The sequence below is a fragment of the Sinohyriopsis cumingii genome, unplaced genomic scaffold (genome assembly GCF_028554795.1).
Source record: "Sinohyriopsis cumingii isolate HCF-2022 unplaced genomic scaffold, ASM2855479v2 utg000898l, whole genome shotgun sequence".
In the NCBI taxonomy this organism is placed as follows: Eukaryota; Metazoa; Mollusca; class Bivalvia; order Unionida; family Unionidae; genus Sinohyriopsis; species Sinohyriopsis cumingii.
The window spans coordinates 721,040-741,758 of NW_028315941.1; the positions used below are offsets into that span (position 1 = coordinate 721,040).

Here is a 20,719-nt window from a genome sequence, read left to right on the forward strand (position 1 = left end):
TGAAAGGAGATTTTAAGTTTTCAGTATCATATTAAATTTGTTTAAACGTTTATTACCAAATGCCGTGCTTACATGGGATCCCGCGCGTAAATTCAGGGAGCCCCGCCACAATTATCCAAATCGGACACCCGCATTTACTAAGGCCTTAACTGATGGTTATCATTTGAAAATGCATACAGTGACACATCGCTATGTTTTCTCAATTTATGTTATAGTTTTCTCCATACGATCATGTAGCTGAACGCAGTGCAAGACAGAATATTGTGAACCCAACTTGTCTAGCATTTTAATGGCCATCATTTAAAGATACACTTATTGACAAATCATTGCGCTCCAATCACCTTTGTAAGAGTTATTGCCCTTTATGAGATACATTTATTTAATGTGTGGCGGAATTTTGAGATGCAGCTATCGTTGTCGTTTGTATTTGATTACTGTGAAACTTTTTCATATTATGGTCATCATCAAAAGGTACGAATGTTGACAATTCATTGTACTCACACTATTTTCAGAAGAGTTATGCCCCTTTTTTAGACTCATTTTCATCATTGGATTGGGGTGGAAAATGGAAGGTGTGAGAGGAAGGGTTATATTTACATGATGAAATTTCTCAACATGCCATGGATTAGGGTGCAGTTTTCACCTTAGCTTCCGTTAGACAAATAACATTGACATGCCCATTTATAGCTTTGCAAAAAGTGACACAACATTTTTAAAATTGTAAATCTCTTGACACACGCATATTGTTAGATCTAGCATGTATTCGTTGAATTTAATACAAATTACTTTCTCGCCCACACATTCGTTGCAAATATCTTCCCAAACAGTGAATGAACCAGTGATGAATCTTCGAACACCCACAAATGGAGATATGTCACAAGGGATTTCCAGGATAAAGAATAGACCCTTACCTATTCCTAACACACAGGAAACTACAAGCAGAGGACCTTACAGACCAAAGTACACAAGTCACAACAGACGATCTAGGAGTTTACATAACCTTTTGGACTCAACACAAGACTCCTTTTACCCATTAAGGGGTGGCATATCTTTGCAAGTATTGCATTCCCCTTCAAATATAATGAATAGGAGCCATCTGAATGGGGCACAAGATTCTGATTCGATAAACGGAAGACGCTTTTCTTTCTGTGAAGAAAGTAAGTTAGACGATATAAGTGGGCCCGAAAATCGTATCGAACTGGAATATCTGTATGCAAGAGTTCGTAAAGACAAGAAAACCAATAGGAATGAACACAGTGCAGGCGCAAAATCTGAAAAACTTAACAACCGACATGAAAGTTTCGAGCAAGATCCTCAGGAAAACCTGTGTAGCACTATATATGAGGTAGCTGTTAATGATACTCTCTCTCTCTCTCACTCTCTCGACTGATGCTCTAACGAACTATTCATGGGACTAATTCATTTAGAATATATACGTTACAGGTACGGGTAATACGAAATAGCGGTTGCTCCATTCAGTACAACTTGCAACGCAGTTTAAATTTTCCAAACTATTTATTCCATAAAAAGCACAGTTTGATGCACATTAATGTTCCCAACTCTCTCTCTCTCTCTCTCTCTCTCTCTCTCTCTCTCTCTCTCTCTCTCTCTCACACACACACACACACACACACACATCCCATTACCGGCCGAAATAATATAAGCTAATTGGCCTGTGTACCTATAGGAAACATCACTTAGATCATTTTTTAATCCACCCCACCCCCACCCACCCCAAAAAAAGTACAGAGCTACTATATAGAACGATTTACTTGATTTAATATGTGCCAGTCACTATATGAACTTTTGTTTTCGTTTCACTTCTGTTTTGTTTGTTTTGTTTGTTTGCTCGACATGGTAGAAATCAGACTATTTAATATAATCTATCTTTTTGACAGGCTGCTTTGTCCGTCTACGCTGACTCAAAAAAGAACAGCATGCATGGAACTTCAAATGAAGCAATATTAAATAATATACACGAAGAATCCGATTATGACTATGCAGATTTGCCTGTTTTATAAACACAACATTTAGCCGCTGATTGGATGAACGAACACGACAAAGATAAAGATCAACCCCCATTAGAGATCAACAACAAATCTTGTTTATTATTGCACTTGAGAATGTTCTAAGCTTAAAATCAAGGAATTTACCGCCGAATCATCAATAGCAGCACATATTACAAAATAGAACATTTGTTAACTACCAGCTGGGTACAAAGTCTCGTCAAGAGTTACTGTCACTACAAATAACAAGACGAATAACAATACATTTATGCTTGATCTTTAGAGAACATCTTTACTTAATTGACTGAATGTTGACATATATAACACTGGAAAGAAAACAACATATATTTATATATCTGATACAAAGTGGGGCCTTTGTGTTATTCTACACTTGTAAAATGCACTGTTGCAACATTGTAGTACATAGATGATCTGATAAATGTTAGCTGTCATGCCGAATTTATCTGTTGATGAGAGCTTGTTTGCCTTGTGTATCTGTGAGGAAACATAAACAATACTAACACATGTTTTCGTGACAACAAGCCATACTCGTTTTTACAAGTCATCTAACGTTCATGACCAGGTGTTCTTTCCTGGATAAGAAAAATTATATGGATATTGAACCACATGTGTTCAAATTATAATCATCATGTGCATTTTCCTGCTGGTAATGACGATATAATGTAGAACGCTAGCACCCTAGAGGCTTTACCGAATTGTTCTCGAGGTGCACGTGCTGTATATCAATCCCTTTCCTTTTCACACACTCCCCGCGAGTCATCAACATTGTATTTACACTAATTCTAAACAAATGTAGCTTGCATTTTCTATTAAAAGGAGTGAATTGTTTCATCTTACAAATAACAAATCACTACTACTGTGATGCACTTTCTAATTGTATTATTAAAAATAAAAGTTACAGTTGAATCTGACCATATATTCCATCAATTTTTAGGGTGTTACATTTATCTAAAACCTCGCAATACTTTGCTCCCATTTTTGTCAGAACTTAATTATCATTTGCAACAACAGCTGTCTGAACGTTATTCAGATGACAAGTTTTATTCAGATTTGACAATTATATTTCATGGCTAATGATACTGAGATATCAAGTGCTATTCAGATCATAATGTTTATTTACAATGTATAGTGCAAAATGTCTTTAAATTTTGGCCAACCTCAGATGAAGATAAAGTCACGAAATTATTGATTTTTTTAAAAATCTCGAAAAAGAGAAAGTTGATGTTATTTTATCTCGTTGACTGTAAACGATCATTGGCCAAGTGTTTATAAGACCCGTAAATAATGTCACTGGGAACTCGCTTATTGATGAAATAAAATAGTAGTTTTACATGAAATATTATCTTCGAAGCTATAAAACAAATTTGATGGAGATAATAAATAAATATCTGAACGACTACACAAGCATTAGTTTCATATAAAACAGATGAGTAAATTTCCAAAGATTTGTTTTCTTTTTTCTTTAATGTACAATAAATCATATTTTTAAAAGTTTTCTCTTTATAGTTTCATTAATAGTCATTTATTGATTATTTCGTTTAAAATACCAGATTGGTTCAACTATTGAATATGTTTGCGTCTGTATACGCGCAAACAATGGACAATTGTTTCTAAACAATTGAAGAACTCATTTTACCAGTAGCGTACCTGTCGCATTCCAAGTTTATGAGGCAACACAGGATATATCCTTTTTCCGATGATTTTAGACCTGAATCTTTCTAAACCCGAATTGATGAGAAGGGGAATCGCTTGAAGTACTCGATAAGCCTTTTATTGATAAATAGGTAAATACTGGTAAATTACTTGAAATATGTTTAATTATAAATCAACTTCTTATATTTGTTGATAGCTTATAAATGTTTCTTTCATAACTAGATTACTTGCCTTTAAACACAACGAACAATATTCTCGTATATCAAGACAGAACGTTCGGTAGGAAATGTATTATATTAATCACTATGAATGTATTTAGATGTTTATTGTTGTATAATAGTTTTAAAAACTACAGAAATTTAGTTGCAGAAGTACGCGTGCATGTTACATCATACTTACATGTGGTAGGAAATTATTGACTACAATATGGTAGCCCACATGAGAATGGAAATGAAGGAAAATGATATTAGTGTAGATTTGTAATATTTTTGCAAGCAACAATTCGAACTATTTCGTCACTGGGAAACAATTGTTTTCTGTGAGGAAATAATTGTTTTACACATAACAATTGGTTTCACTTGTTATTTTACTCATTGTTGACTTCAGCTGGGACGTTTATGTTTTCCACATAACAATGTATTACACACCTCTATTTCATTCCTTGTTGCTTTTCCTTTACGAAGTATTATTATCATTCTTTTTTATCTCTTTGTGTTCATATTGTACATTCGTCATACTTCTTTGAATGTTTACCATCCTGTATAATATACCAGCCAGATATATGTGTCTGTATTTTAATGTTTGTGTACGTGAAAGCGTTTCCGTGGCTTCTCCATGAATGCTGTTAGATTCCCTGGTACGACACATTTTATCAACATTCACCAACTAAAAAATATAGAAGAAGAAAACAAATAAACATTTCGTTGCGGGTGTCAGTAATCCATATTATCCTTTATTCTCCATCGCAAATTCCCGCCTTCGTTCCGGTGAGGCGACCTTTACTTATTTAAAACGGCTCCTCTCTAAAACATATTTTGACCTCAGATGACCCATCTATATACATGTGTTCGTATGTGTGTATAGCGTGGCCCCTCCTTTTGATGGTATTTAATGTTAACCCAATTGTTATGCAACATAATTAATTTGCTAGAAGAAACACCAGATTTCGTATTTCGTTTTTGAACTAAGAAGTTCCTATTTCAATGAAAACTTCAATTATATGACGGTACTATGACTCCTTTAAAGTGAGAAAACCAATTCAAATTGAGCAGTAGTAAATAAATTAATAGATCGAAACAATTGCCTACTATCGACGTGTTTTAAAGTATTTGTGACCGGAAAAAAGAAACAATGTGGACATTTCAAAAGTAACTATTTTGTTAGAACCCACTGTTTTCGGTTCAGGACGCAACATATAAATAAAGAAACTGGAAATGGATTGAATCACTGTCTGATAGATTTTACTATCATTCGAACGTATTTTGTTTCTGAGGTTTAATCTTTCCACTTGTATTATCTTCACCTAGAAAATTTTCTTGCAATATCTTCACATTGAAGGTTTACGTGCATTATCTTTACATTGAAAGTTAATTATTTTGTTTATTATTAGTTTCGCTAATTTATACTAAGTAAATGTATGAGAATATATTTTTGTCTTCGTCTGAGTCACTATCCAATGTGACCATTCAAATTCCTGATAGTGAATGTTGTCGTCAGTTTATAACATTTTGAATATTTACTAAATTCTCGGTAATTGTCTGATCGTGTAACATAAAGAGAAACTTTATTTTATCCTACACACTTATACCAAAAGAGACAGACATATATGCATACAGAAATGTATATTAAAAATTATATATACATGTTTATCGATACATATTTTAATTATATGACATGTAAACACTTTAAAAATCATCATCGTAAGCAGCAGCAGCATCAATCTGAAAATAGACCCCATTCTTTATCTATTGAACTGTTCATAAACAGCAAATAAACGTTTAAACCTTAATAACCTTACGTTCGGATAAAATCATTATCAAGCAGTGCCTCGTGTGATTAGAGTATAGTCGATGCAATTACTGGAAGCAGACGCAGAGCCGGATCCAGGAATATTGGTGGGAGCTAAGGACGGGAAAGTGTAAATGAGTTGGCCATGATTCTGTGAGACGGAAGCTCCAAAAGATTCTTCATTTCCTGCGTTTCCAGAGCATAATCTCAACAATCTAGATGCGAATACAATTTACACTGGGAAACATTTCGGTTGTTTCGTGCACAGTACTTCGCGTGGAAAATCATGCGGTGGAAGATGGTTTGGCCCCACCCCTTTATCCGCCCCTTAGACAGTAAGAAGGTGGCATACTTAAGTAAGGTATATTTTTATTAAGAATATTCTGGTTGACTTTAGGTGGAAAATTATGAAAATTTTCAGTACTAAGAGTATACAGTTTGCATTTACTTTTTCTTATCAATCTGCTCTGGAGATGAACTCTTCTATCAGAAAGATATAGGACGATATGTAAAAGTACTGATATTCACGTGATACTTCTAGTGACTGAAACCTAAGTACCAAATAGGTGGCAGACCATTTAGACACAACGCTAAATTAGGAATGGGGAATGTGCGAGGAATTTACTGCTGACATTTAATAGTTCAAAGTATACCAGAACTAATCAAATCAGTATAGTTCACGTTTATTTGCAGATAAGAAAATTCCTGTCTAAATACCTTTTACTGGTGATGATGCATTCAAACAAAATAGCAACAGCGTTAATATCAAATAATGTAATTTAGTCTCAAACAACATTAGCATTCCACCACATAGAAGATGAAACAACAAATACATGATCAAGAATGCGTCAGAAAAGTGTAAAACTGTGCACCAAGTTTGGAAGAACTCACATTTGTAATTGTAAAAGCTCTTTTGAATAGTATATATAACCCGGAAACACGTACTGTTAAATACTGTCACCTAATGAAATGAATTATATAATAGACAAAGATGAACGCACTGGCTGTACATACTTATTCATTCCAGATAGCACTGAATGTATGCATTGCTAGAACATCTAGATTGAGTCTAAGTATAAGTCCTATTTAGCATGTACTTCAGGCCTAGGTGTACAAACAGTATATTCTTGTTTAACTTTACCAGTGTCAAGAGGTTAACTGAGTTATAAATTTTCGGACAGCAAGATTACGACACACGTGAAAACTATTCTATGATTTCAACGAAGCATAACATATTTTTGTGGAATTGGCTTTTGCTGTCGGTAGTGACAGTATCATTTTGTGCCTGAAAGACGCGGCCATACAATTGGATTCCATTGTAGAATATTAGAACAATTTATAGATATATTTTAACTGATTTAAACAGGAAGTAAACCTTAGAAACAATACAGATTTAATAAAGAGCGGTATTCCCAAGGCTGAACAACTATCTGCTACAGTAAGAAAACACATAACAGACTACAAACAAGAGGACAAAGTAGAGACACATATTGAAAAGAAGGACTACGATGGCAAGATTTATTTTTACTGTCAGGTCTGCCCACTCTGTATTGCCGCTAGTCCACGTTTTGTCTGACACTATAACATATGACAATTTAGAAAAGCCAGAAAACAATACTGATAACAGAATGACTAAGCCCTGGCTCATAGAACAAACAAAGATTCAGTATGGCAATGAAATAAACTATCAATCATACTTTGTACTAAAAGTATCAGATAGTTTACGTTTTAAATACATTACATTATTACAAAGAAATACGTCGTCCTTGTGTGAACGAGAGCGGTAATTTAGCAAGGGGAGAGAACCACAAGAAAGGAGTCCCCCCAAAAAAAGACTACGTTGGCGAACCTTTAAATGTTCTGAATGCTTTGATTACACCTTTCATAAAAATACAAATATCAAAATTGCTAATGCAAAAGGGAGCAGCCCAATAGTTTAGCAAGGACACAAATTATTCGCCTAGTATCTATAAGCATCCAATTTACAACATAATCAATAAATCCATGGATTGAAATTGCTTATTTCGCAAAATCAGAAAATAAATATCTGCGACTTGCCCACCAATGATGGTTGCCTGGAGCAGGAAAAGGTGCGGCAGTGGAGGTGTAGTGGATGGAGCAGAACGTTCAGCAGCATATTGAGAAAAATACATCAGGAATACCTTAACACAAGTATCAAATTTGCCCTATATATATCAACTTTTGTTATTGTCATCGCTTCTGCTTTTCTTTGAATAACAGTTTCATTGCATTAAAAATCCAGATCGATGTTCTTTTCATCTTACAAATATGAATAGCTACGATTGTTTAGTGGTTTGCTTACCAGATTTGCGACCGATGAGATCGAGTTCAAATCTACCACCAAACCAGTCAGGGTTGCCTACAGTAATGTTCCCTTGGGCAAGGTACTTTAAACCAATTGCCTGGGGAAAAAATAACACGTGCTTCTGTTTCGCATTGCATCAAGCCAAATGGCACATTGACCAATAAATGGAATAGAGGTAAGATACAGAGGAAGGATTAAACATGATCAACAAATAACCTGTAACATATATTCGTTGAAGCCAGAAGTTCCATGTAGAGTTTAACTTGGTCGGCAAGCTTGGAAACATTCATATGAATTTGAATAGACAAAGCCCCCCACAAAACAAGAGTTTACATATAAAAAAACATATTTAAGTTATCAGTGCACTAATTGGGCCACTCAGCTGTTATTGCAGCATATTGTAGTCCCAAAGACAATACTTGCTATTTGTTTGTCTGATTATTTCTTAAGCATTGATGAATGATGATGCATTAAATGGAAAACATCATTCAGTCTTATCCGAAAATAAAATGATTATCGAGCTCACCCTCTCGACTTGTACATAGGATGACAAGGCAAACACGCATGATAAACATCACGTGCACTAAATGTATCTTTTATCCATTTCACTATTTATTAACTTCATAAACTAATCATTTTTACAAGGATACTGCCTTCAAAACAGCTATGCTATTTATTGTTAGAAAAATGTGTGACATGCACCAAGTACGCTGCCATTGTCGACGCGTCTACCCGGGACAATGACAAACTCCAACGATATATTTATGCTTCACCGTAGTCATGTTCAAATCGGTGCACCTGGGATGCAAAGAAGCAGCGTTTCCAAAATCATTGCAGAGTTTAACATGATCTATAATGCATATTCGCCAAGAAATGCACTACATCATGCACAGATCTTAATTGGGCTGAGGCAGTAACGAGTAACGGTGACGAATTCAACTTTTATAATCGTTTCTGAAGTTTACCTGTGTGTCGCAGAAAGAGTTACACATGCAATATATCTTCGAGTTTTGACTTGTGCTAGCCAGAAGCCATTAAAAAAGATTAATTTCCAATAAAGTTTTAAAACATAATGATATAGTAAAATCAAATATCACTAAGCTGAACAGTATCGATCACTCAAAAAGCAAAGCCATTTTTGACAAAGAGATCTACGACAAAAGGATTTAATTTTGATCTAATTTGAACAACATTAGGCACAACAAGTATGAAGAGATTAAAAAAAACAACCAGAACAACATAAAAACAGCAAGAGAAAAATATATTCTACAAGTGACTCATGCTGGAGAAATGTTCAGGAAAAGAAGCCAGTTTCATTTTAAAATTTAATTAAATATAGCATGTTTATGTGTAGACTGCTTTAAGTGAATCTATTAAAATCAACGGCGCCGTCTTTGTAAATCGAGAGATCTAACTTGCAACACATGATCTTCCCTATGACGGAATATATAGTTTTCCAATCCAATTTCTAGCAGAAAAAGAACCTAATGATACATGTCATTAGAAGAAATAGATTTTGCTGTTGGATTTTACAATATTTTCGATATAACCCAGAAACAATGTTTTTTGATATAATAATGGCAAAAATTAAAATCTATGAGTATCAAATCTTGATGGTTGTTTTACAACTTCAAAATGTACTCGAATACATTTGAAGACGGTATTGCTGCCAATAGTGACAAAGACGAAATCATTAATATTGAATATCTGAAACACATCAAATGTTAAGCACAGTCAAAGCAACAGTTACACGGTGCATATTACCAGCTATAGTATTAAATTGTTAAGACTTGAAACCTATATACCTTTTCAGGTCTCTAATAAAGTTCGTGTATGTGTTATGCTTTTCTTTTCTTTTCCGCAACGTAAATTAATTTCAAATAGACAAATAAAACTACAAATTGCACTAACAACAATTATTTGTGTTTCCTAAAGTTTTTGAAAATGTTCTGCACCGACTTCGTTTTATCCAAATAATAACAATTAGACGCAATATCAGAGGGATACAATACAACTTATTAAAAGTCATCATCAGGGAGGAGGATGCAAAAGGTATATATTTTCACGTTATGGCTGTAACTTATATTATAAACGTAGCTAACGATGTTCACGAGCTTAGGTAAATCCAAGGAAGTTAATTTGTTTATCACGCGAGGTAAATAGATCAAATCTAGAAGTATTGCAGAGATGTCTTTAATAGCTTATACTGAGTTTAGTTTAGCTTTAAATATTAAAATAATAAAATAGAAGGATGTCGTAAAGTGACAAATAATTATAGTTGAATTTAAGTAACAATAAGGTCGTAATAACAACTGGTCTGGTTTTTAAAAAATTGGATGCAATTGATATTAATTTTGTACCAAAGCAAACTGAATGCCCAAGACTCTGGAGGATACAACTTTAAAAGGCTACGAATGGAATCAATTTACAACAAGCGGACTTATATTCATTATTGCTTTACGCAATAGCTTTACACAAATTTCTTGAATAAACTATAACACTTTACAATATTTGCTGGAACAATTTCAGAGTGATTAGATAAATCAAACCAAACGAACAATCAAGATATTAAAAGCCAATCAATGATTTGGCACATAAAATACTGACCTGATCTACGTGTCCTGCTTACTACACAAGAGTTGGCAATTTTGAAACTCGTGGCGGAATTCCAACGTTTCTTACTCTTCTTGTATTTTTATTTTCAATTTCTCTTTTTTTACTCACCCATCCCAAATTTTAGTTTACATTTTGTTCTTGGTTTCTTTATTTTTATATGAAACTCCCATCCTAGGACGGGCAATCCCACTGCCAAACAAGAGATCGCGAGTTCGAAAATCTCAGCGTCATATGAAATTTGTTTTTAAATTTTTGTTTTTTTTATCATCAAAACTTCTTTTATATTTGCTCATCCAAATGTCTGTTTACGTTTATGGATTCCCCTGCTAGACGGGTAATTAACTTAATTATAAGTAGTGCATTAGGGAGACAGAAGATGAGGAATGATCAGATCTTTGTATGCATATCTACCGTATCTATTCCTCGTTTTGAAATATAAATCATATCAAGTAGAAGGTTTTTATTTGCTGTATATAAAATAGGAGCCTAATGGAGACACCGAATACTTTAACTCCTGTCGCTACCAGGAAACATACACGTTCATGAAAAACTTACGGAATCCTTTCAAAATACGATGGAATAAAATGTTATATTCAGATTAAAATGATCCCTGTGTTTAAATGAGGCATATGTTGCATGATTTGGAGACAGTGATGTTTGTCGCATAAAATATATTGACGCAAGAATCGCAACCAGTTCTTTAAACAAGCAAAATGAAGCTATATACCAGTCATGCAGATTTATTTTTTGAGGATGATAAATTATTTCTTGATTTCTATAATATCAAAACAAGTAGTCTCCCCATACTTACAAACCAGGCCATGTTTTAGGATACAGTTCCAACCAAGGAAGATATTTTCGTGTGTCATCGAGATGCCCGGAGGAAACAGCACAAAATCTTTATTATTGCCCATATAAGCATATATAATGTAAGCTAACACATTTACATATCTTCTTGAGGTTTTATATGATAACACTGATGATATACCTCATATATGGGAAAATAAACATGCAGCTGATCCTTCTCTTAGCAGCAAGCCAACATTCGTTTTACATGTTGATGGGTAGGAACTTGAGAGATTGGATTCCCCAGACCAATAGTAGTGGGATTATTGCGTTTATTCATTCAGATATCCAAGCGCTCTGGATGAAGAAATAACAGTCGGATTAGCTGTAGCAGGTTATTTATGAACTCTGTATAAATAAAACTGAATGGCTAATCCATAATTTGCTGAAGATTACATGAATGAAAGGACAACTCTGTTCGAATAATATTGTAACAACTCATTTTAAATATGTTCTACCTTTCCCAGTCTTGTTGCCTGTGTGATATATGAGGTAATATTTTTCTCTGCATGCTTAAATAGAGAACTACATGTTTTAAGAATGGGTGTAATTTATTTTGTGTTGATGCTTACAAATAGTCAAAGCCAATGTATGAATACTTTTAATCTGTCGCCTGGATTTAGTGATATTTATAATATGACTTTTATTCAAGTAAGACACTCAGTGCATTCTGAAACCAGAACAAGATATCTTATATAAGTGTAGAAGATTTTGATGTGAACGACTTTGTAAATGATTTACCAAATGGTCCATTTACTATTCTATCATCCAGTATTGATTCAGAACCTGTCAGCTATGACTCCGTTAACTTTGAAGGAGTTCTGCTAAAATTTAAAAATAAACATGTTTAAAAAAGAAACATACCCACGTATGAAACCGTTAGCTTATTAGAACAGATAAATAAGAAAAGCTATGTATGGTACACTTATGATGTTTATTAAATACACTCTGCAAAAATCATGCAACGCCTGAAAAAATATTGAAAGCACAGAACTTTGGTAAAAAAGTTAAAGAATAAGTCTTTGGGAACATACTATTTAGAACGATTATTTGTGTTTAAATATCGGTACATCTGTTCAGATATTTAATATCATGGATATTAAGCACATTAGTAATATGGATAGGTTTTTAAGTGTCTAAAATGTTAAGAGGTTTGAATTTAAAAACAGCTATTGGAAGGATCACATTCCAGTTAAACCGTTCAAAGCTGGGGCACACTATGGTGTTGGCGATGTTACAAAACTAACTGAAAAACTTTATACTCAAATATTTTTATCTGATCAAGTGAATGAGGCTCAAGCAGTTCAACAAGAGCATAGTTCTTTATAAAAGTAACTATATATTTGTCATCATTTTGTACATCATGTCCAAGCTGTTGATAAATCAATTGAAATCCCGTTACCTTGTTTTTTTTCTTCCCCGAATACATTTAGCAAATATTTTCGAGCTTTTCATAAAAGCCGTGGATGGAAATCCCCTTTCTTATGTTTACTTGAGGAATCAAATATCTTGTTGTAGCTCAGGTGGATTTATTCTAAGACTTTTGACCGTCACCTTCATTGTATTCTCATTTGCAAACTAATATATTGTAGTACTCAGATGGATCAGTAGGTCTCTTACTGAGCTACATTTCAGATTGGAATCAGCAACAATGAAGATGTGGGGTGTCTTGAGTAGCTGGACTGAAATTGATAAAAGAGATTTATCAGTGATCAATCCGCGGACCTAAACTATTTAATGTTATTTTTATTATAATATAAATCAATTTTTTTTGTAAATAGGGATGTTTATATAAATATGTGTTTGATAGTACCTAGTACTTTTCCATCTTAACACAATGACTTAGAACACCATTCTGAGTGACGTTGCTCACTGCAAATGAAATGCAAGCCAACCCTGAAAAATTTCAAGTACTAGATATAGGTAGAAAGACATACACCATAAAACATGTAGTTGGCAAAAACAATGCAGTCATAAACTGTGATTCGACTCACATGTACCAAGTCTCTGTAGGAATGCTTTGAGGCAACTATCTGGCTTGAATCATACTTGTCAGACGTTAGATAAGTAGATTCAATAAAATGACAATTTTGCATTAATTTACACCTTTGATTTTCAAGTTATATCACTCGATCATGTATTTCAGTAGTGATAAGAGCACAAACTTAAATGAATTGAAAATTAGTCTCTGAGATTAGTGTATGATAATTATACAAGCAGTTATCGTAAGTTCCTAGTTGAAGCAAAACTGCCATTTCTGAATGTGTGTATACATAGTTCTGTGGTTGAATTGACCATTAAACTCCCGAATACAATAAAAGCAATATTATATACAAATCTGTTTAGGTATCCCGATAATTCATCCTCAACATATGGGATAAAACTATTTAGTTATAGAGCTACCATTCTATACAATGAGCCACCTAATCATAGCAGAGACAAATCCAATTTAATTCAATTAGATCATTAACTTTATCATGGAATGGTAAAGATTCTAAATGCAATATTTGTAAATAATATCTTTATCCAAGTCAGCTCTCGTGTCATTATGACGAAACCTAACGTTTGTTTTACCGTTGCCAATGTTTCCAAATTATTAAAGAAAATCTAACAGCCCAAATAACCTGTTGTACTCAGCACAAGACATATTTTACCTATTATGGAGTGACCTGTCTTTGCAAGTATGGTTCTCCCTTTCAAATGTAATGGGTAGGAGCCATATGAATGGCACACACGATAATGATTCAATAAACTGACGAAAATCAGCTGGACAGTATAAGTGGGCTCGAAAACGGGATCAACCATAATTTATATGTGCCCAAATTCGAAACGACATGAACACTCATATAGACGTACATACTGATGGTGCAATATTTCAAAGCCGAAGCAGACTTCGACATTTAATATTTCGAGCAAGGGCCCCATATAACCTATACAATACTATAAATGATTGGCTTCAGTGACTCTCTCTCTCTCTTTCTTTATTTCCAATATCTTCGGTGGTCTAGTGGTTAGAGTGTATACATCGTATGTGGGAGGTCGCGGGTTTGAACCCCGCCAGTCATACCAAAGACTTATAAAAATGGTACTAGCAGTTGCATAGCTCGGCGCTAAAAAGTTAGTGGTTAGTGTTAGGATTGGTCTGCCTGGTGTCAGGAAATTATGGCAGTGTTGGACATGATGCTACATGTCTGCGGCATGATGCCCTAGACCTAATCATCAATATAAACTGTCACACTGCCGACATCGTGGCGATACGATTGAAAAATTGTTAGAGCTACCTTAGAAATCAAAATCTCTCTCTCTCTCTCATTCTCTCTCTCTCTCTCTCTCTCTCTCTCTCTCTCTCTCTCTCTCAGACACACACCCACCCCCACCCACCCCACACAAATCATTGGACTAATTTTCGTTATGATTTACACTTTACATTCACATATAGGTACGGAGAGTATGAAATAACCTTTTCTCCTTTCACTAAAACCGGCAATGCAATTTAAATTTCTCCATTTATTTCTTTGATAAAAAGCTCATTTTAGTACACGTTATATATGTCCCATTACAGAAAACAAAGCTTACCTAACCTATTTGCAAGTAGACGAACCACAAAGATATCTTATCAACTTACCCCACAATATAACGGAGTAATTATTTAGATTGATGTACTTGATCTGTTAAGCGACAATCACTTGGAACTCTTTTTTTCCTTACAATTGATTTTTGTTTCACTCAAAATGGTACAAGACAGACGATTTAGTAAAGTGTTTGCTTTTTAACAGGATGACAAAAAAGAATAGCAAAAACAAAATTTCAAATAAAGAACATATGAATACAAGATGCGGAGAATCCGATTACGACTAGTTTGATATAAACAAAAAAAAATTAACCACGGAGTTGAAGAACGAACAAGACAAAATATACAAGCTTCCATTGATGTCCAGTCAACAAATCATGTTTATTATTGAACAGGAGAAGATTTTAACCTCATCGAAGATCATGATTAGCGTATTTACCTTCCAAATATCAATGTCACCACATAATGCAAAATAGAGCATTTGTCAAAAAACAGGTACCCTCTGGATGCAAAGTCTTTCCAAGAGTTAGGCCTTTACGAATGCCAAGAGGAAATAAATACATATATGTTAATATTTATATAGGATATTTACGCAATTTTTTTAATTTTCTCATCTAAAACCAGTGTGAAAGCAACATATGTTCTATATATAATACAAAGATTTGGCTTTGTATTAGCATTACTCTTGCAAAGTATATTGTTGCATCATTCTGGTGCGTAGATGATACGAGAACTATCAACTACGTTTACCCTGATTTATGTCGAATGTAACTGTTTGTGAGTACTTTCTAACCTGTGTACAATCGAGGATACATAAACAATAGGAACACATGTATTCATGACAACAACAAATATTCATTTTTACTTGCTATCAGAAGTATTTGAAAAAATGGTCTTACCTGGAAAACGACAATTTATATGGATATTGTATTAACTGTGGTCAAAACATAATCATCACGTACAATTTCCTACGGGTAGTAAAGATGGAATGTGGACAATTTGCATTGTACAGGTTTGACCTAACCGTTCGCCATGCTGCATATGCTACATCTCAATACTTTTCCTAATGTCACAGGATAATATCCCATTGTTGAAATAGAATATTATTCATAATTAAATATTATATCAAAACTAAAATCCGTATCATAATTTATAAGCGTAAGATGGGTTATGTTTTTACAAATACTGAAATTTAGTAGTTGAAGTATACGTGCTTATTAAATCATATTTAAACTTGTGGTAAGAAATTACTGGCCACAAAATAATAACTAAAATGAGGGGAAAAAAAGGTAATAAAGTATGTAATTGTTGATTTGTAACTTTTTCCTAATAATAATTGAAAATACTTCTGTCATTGCTTGCCGATCACAAAAATGGCAAACAATTGTTTTCGTTGAGTAAATAATAGTTTTACACATAACAATTGGTTTCACTTTTTATTTTATTCATTGTTGATTTCAGCAAGGAAGAAATTGTTGTTTCACATAGCTGCGGATTAGACACATCAGTTTCATTGTATGCTACTTTTCCATTAGTATTTAGCATTATAAGTCTTTTAATTGTTTTATGTTCATATTGTATATTCGTGATACAACTTTCCATGTTTTACCATCATGTATAATATACCATCCAATAGATTACAATTATGCCGCTATTGAAAAGAAGAACTGATAACCACACTGACCGAAATAATTATAGACATACAGCTCTTGCGACAATTATTTTAAAAAAATATTTGAATGTATTGTACTACAATGACGTGAAGCCACCATCTATGTTTATCAGTTTGGGTTTTAAAGCAACATTGAACATACTTTTGCCAATATGCCTTTAAAGAAACTCTCAACTATTATGTAGAACATAGCAGCCTTGTGTTTTCATGCTTTATAGACATTAGTAAGGTATTTGATACGATCAATCATTGGACACTCCATAAAAACTACTTGATATTCAAAAATCCGTCCACATAGATCATCCTTTAGTTAATTTGTATGGCAAACAGTTGTACTATTGGTGTTGGGGAAGTATGAGTCTAGCTGCTTCTATGTAACCAACGGGGTGAAGCAGGGAGGTGATATTTACCCTTCGTTATTTAATATATACATAGATGAGTTCAATCGTAATTTGGTTCGGTGTCATATGGGGTTACGTTGGACACCAACTGTGTCATTATTTAACAATTTTGGTTTTGCTGATATCTCATTAATAAATCCGTCTATCGTACTTTTGAGGACATTATTAAAGCTATGTGAATAATAGGTATTTGAGAATAATGGCACCTATAATACAGAAATATCGGTATGCATGGTCTTTCAGTTAACTTATTTCATATTTCGATCTGCTCCCACTGTACATTCTAACGGCTGCGCCCTTATATATATAAAACGTTATACATATTTGGTCATTTTCTAAAATCAGATCTGACAGATGATGATATGATGAGACATGATACGTTTGTGTCCTCAAACAAGCATGCTTTGAGTTCATATTAGAAATTGTTGTTTCAATATAAAAAACTAGATTATTCAAATCATACTCCTGCAGAATGTATTGCGGTCCTCCTTCAACAAACTTTAGTGACTGTATGAAAAGAAAACTAGTTATTGGTTATAATAATAGTCTTCGTCTTCTATTGAGCCTTTCAAGACGGAAAGGTGCCTCTAGCATATTTGTATACTACAACGTATTTAGTTTGGTAGAAGTGATGAGAATGTCTATGTTCTAAATTATGAGAGGAAGCTGTAATGGTAAGAACTGTATCTTGAAACCTCTGTTGACTTGTGACATTAATTTAAATTTTCGTATTATAGATACATAGAACCAAATTACTCTTTAAATCTCTTAAATAATTTCATTCTTAACAATGCTGGGCAAAATGTATCGCTGTATATATGTCATCATATTTTTACCGAGGATATATATGATCTTTCATGTTTAAAATACTTTTATTTTATATTTATATTTTCATTTCGATTATGGTGCATGCAGTCTGAGATAAATAATTCTTATCTTATATTAAAAACTTTTTCATGTCTTCTCCATTGATTATGTTGGATTCCTCGGTAGGGATACATTTTATAAACTTTTCACTAAACACAAATATATAGGGATATACATTATATCAAGACAAACAAATGGTGGTAGGAGCCGTTGGTACAATATGAAAAGACGGCAGATCTACTCCTCCGTAAAAAAGATTTCAATATTTCACTGCGATGCGGGGGCTTGTATTTGGGCCATATATAGCCGTTTATTCACAATCACAAGCGCCCACCTTCGTTAGGGAAAATAAACATTTACATATTTAAAACTGGATCCTCTCTCTCTCTGTCTCTGTCTCTTTCTGTCTCTCTGGCTCTCTCTCTCTCTCTCTCTTTATATATATATATATATATATATATATATATATATATATATATATATATATATATATATATATATATACATATGTGTGTGTAACGTCGCCCTCTTAGTAAGAGGGATGGTTAATTGGGTTTGGCTGGCGTTATCTAGTGGATGACCTACCTCGATATTTTAGCCCGGCCGGAGTGAAAGAAGAATGGAATTTCAACAGAGAACTGAGCGGAATACTGGGAAGAAATAAAACAATACGAGTCCCCTTTTGACAAGAAAATAACACATTTAATCAGAACAAATCAATAACGGTAATTCCAGTTCAAGTTAGATTATATCAATAGAATTTAACAGGTGTGTCCAATTTGGACTTATTACATCCTCATAACGAGAGGTGAAAAGAGCGCAATGTCCACGATTCATTGCATCACCTAACTGTCTGACCGTATATCAACGTCTCCTAGTTCATCCTTCCTAGGCTTTATATTCTGCCCCTTCATGGACTTCCTGGTCCCTTTATTCTGACCTCGTCCTTCTTTCTTTCTTTTCCCCGTACTCCTGTCTTCGGACTGTCTCGTCTTTCTCTTAGAAAGATGTACTTTGCCGTTGGTTTCTTTCAAGAGTTGTGCGACCTTACACTCAACATGCCTTTCATTTTACACGACGACCGCCTGGTCCCTTTCTTGTTTCACGAGGAAAGCACTACTTTTTATGCTTCCCACGGATTCAAGGCTATGTTTCCTCTTCTAGGAAATTTTCAGACTAAAGAATTTCGACTAAGGTCGTCATTTTAAAGTCAAATTGCTCTGAAGTGTACGCCCTAAATTATTCCCCCCAATCGTAGGCGGTGGTCCCTAATATTTCCCAAAGAAATACTTCCTTTCATCAGGTTTAGACAGCTCAGAATCTGTGAACGATAGTGCATGTCAATTTCCCTTTGAAGATAAGTGGACAAAGGTTCCTACCAAGCGTTTAGGGTTGGTAGCTCAAATGTTAACTTTCTAAGGACCGTGTTAAGATACCCCGGTGAATTCCACTGGGTCGGAGTGCTGTCTCTTTTTGAAGTTTACACTGAGATGGGGAGAGATGAACCAGGAAAGGTCGAAGTGACCCTTCTCAAAAACATTTCAGGCTTAAATGCGATAAGACTTTAATGATTCAACTTTAAAGATTTTCCGTAATTCAAAATTCGACACTTCACAATATATATATATATATATATATATATATATATATATATATATATATATATATATATATATATATATATATATATATATATATATATATATATATATATATGTATATATATATAGATAGATAGATATACATACATACATATGTTTGTGCGTGATTGTGTGTGTGTTTCGTGAAACCTCCTTTATATAGTATTTAATGCAAAGCCCGTTCGTTCTTATAAGATTAATTCATTTACGAAACAAATACATCATATTTCGTTTTCGAGTTATGAAATTCTGATTTGATAGAAAACATCATTAAAAATGGGGAACCGATCTAAATTGAACGTATGAATTAAATTAATACATGGAAACAATTGTTGACATTTGTATTTAGTGTTAGTGACTGGAAATCCGAAAATATCGGGAAATATGCAAATTACATAGACGATTTGAGAAAACACATTATATTAGGATCACGATTAAACGTATACAAATTTAATCTATATATGGATTATCATTGTTTTAGATTTTATTACCATGGAACATAATTTCTTTCTCAGTTTAAATGCCTTTTTCTTTACATTATCTTCACATTGAACGTTTCTTGTATTATCTTTGCAGTGAAATTTAATTAGTTTCATTGCATTTATTTATACAGGTGAATGCTGTCGGACAATGTTTTTGTCATCTTTTGAGTCGATACTGACCGTGACAATTTCTTGTTTACTTGGATGTTTGTAGTCAAATATATTTTTTTAAAATTGCGCAATTTTAGTTATTTCCCAGTTTATCTGCATTGCATAGTCGATGCGTTTCTGGTCGTGTATAATAAAGGGACGAGTTTATTTTACAAACTTACACCCAGCAGACAGATAAATAAGCGGGCAGAAATATATATTACTAATTAAATGCATGTTGATTGAAACCAACATAATTTGATATAATCTGTATGGCATGTAATAATCATGCAAATAATCTTCACCATCATCGGGAGCAGCACAAATCTGATAATAGTCCCCCTTATTTCTATATTCAACAATTCAGCAGCAACTAACAAATAGCTGAGTCTTAATATTAGCGTTATGTTCAGATGAAAACAATTATGAACATATCAATTAATAATGTGATCCAAGAATAC

The 20,719-nt window shown here is 33.7% G+C and overlaps 2 protein-coding genes across 2 annotated transcripts in view; both read left to right on the top strand.

Moving 5' to 3' along the window:
- LOC149773107 (uncharacterized) overlaps positions 1-20,719 on the top strand; it is a 157,502-nt gene that overhangs the window by 42,278 nt on the left and 94,505 nt on the right. The gene's annotated exons all lie outside the window — the stretch shown is intronic.
- Positions 836-2,639, top strand: LOC149773108 (uncharacterized). Its single transcript, XM_089946818.1, has 2 exons — positions 836-1,345; positions 1,899-2,639. The coding sequence occupies exons 1-2, from the start codon at positions 842-844 to the stop codon at positions 2,019-2,021; spliced, it is 627 nt and encodes a 208-aa protein (XP_089802944.1). The 5' UTR covers positions 836-841; the 3' UTR covers positions 2,022-2,639.